Below are 325 nucleotides of genomic sequence, written 5' to 3' on the forward strand. Positions count from 1 at the left end.
AATAAAGAAGAAAGACACTCAGAAGAGTCAACAGCCATGCGGAGCAAACACCCATGACCGAACCGCCTCTACCAACGCGCCCCTCCCCTTGCAGTGGGTTCGGGCTCCGGCGGCAGCGTCACAGCCTCGCGTCTCTCGGAGGTGCCGGAGTGGAAAGTGCTGGTGCTGGAGGCCGGGGGGCTCCCGCCGCAGGAGAGCTACGTGCCGGGGCTGGTCGGCCTCGGCTACTTCCGCGGGAACAACAACTGGGATTACGTCACGGAGCCCCAGCGACACGGCCTCAGGAACTTCGTCGAGAGGGTGAGTGTCGGAAGGCGCCCGGTGG

General features: G+C 64.9%; 1 protein-coding gene across 1 annotated transcript in view; it reads left to right on the forward strand.

The window, feature by feature from the left end:
• Positions 1 to 325, forward strand: part of LOC119589521 (glucose dehydrogenase [FAD, quinone]-like) — a gene marked incomplete in the record, with an annotated part of 17770 nt that overhangs the window by 9513 nt on the left and 7932 nt on the right. The window contains 1 exon segment of the mRNA XM_037938122.1: positions 95 to 300. Coding sequence (XP_037794050.1) covers positions 95 to 300 — 206 coding nt within the window.

Source organism: Penaeus monodon, chromosome 25 (assembly GCF_015228065.2).
Source record: "Penaeus monodon isolate SGIC_2016 chromosome 25, NSTDA_Pmon_1, whole genome shotgun sequence".
Taxonomy (NCBI): Eukaryota; Metazoa; Arthropoda; class Malacostraca; order Decapoda; family Penaeidae; genus Penaeus; species Penaeus monodon.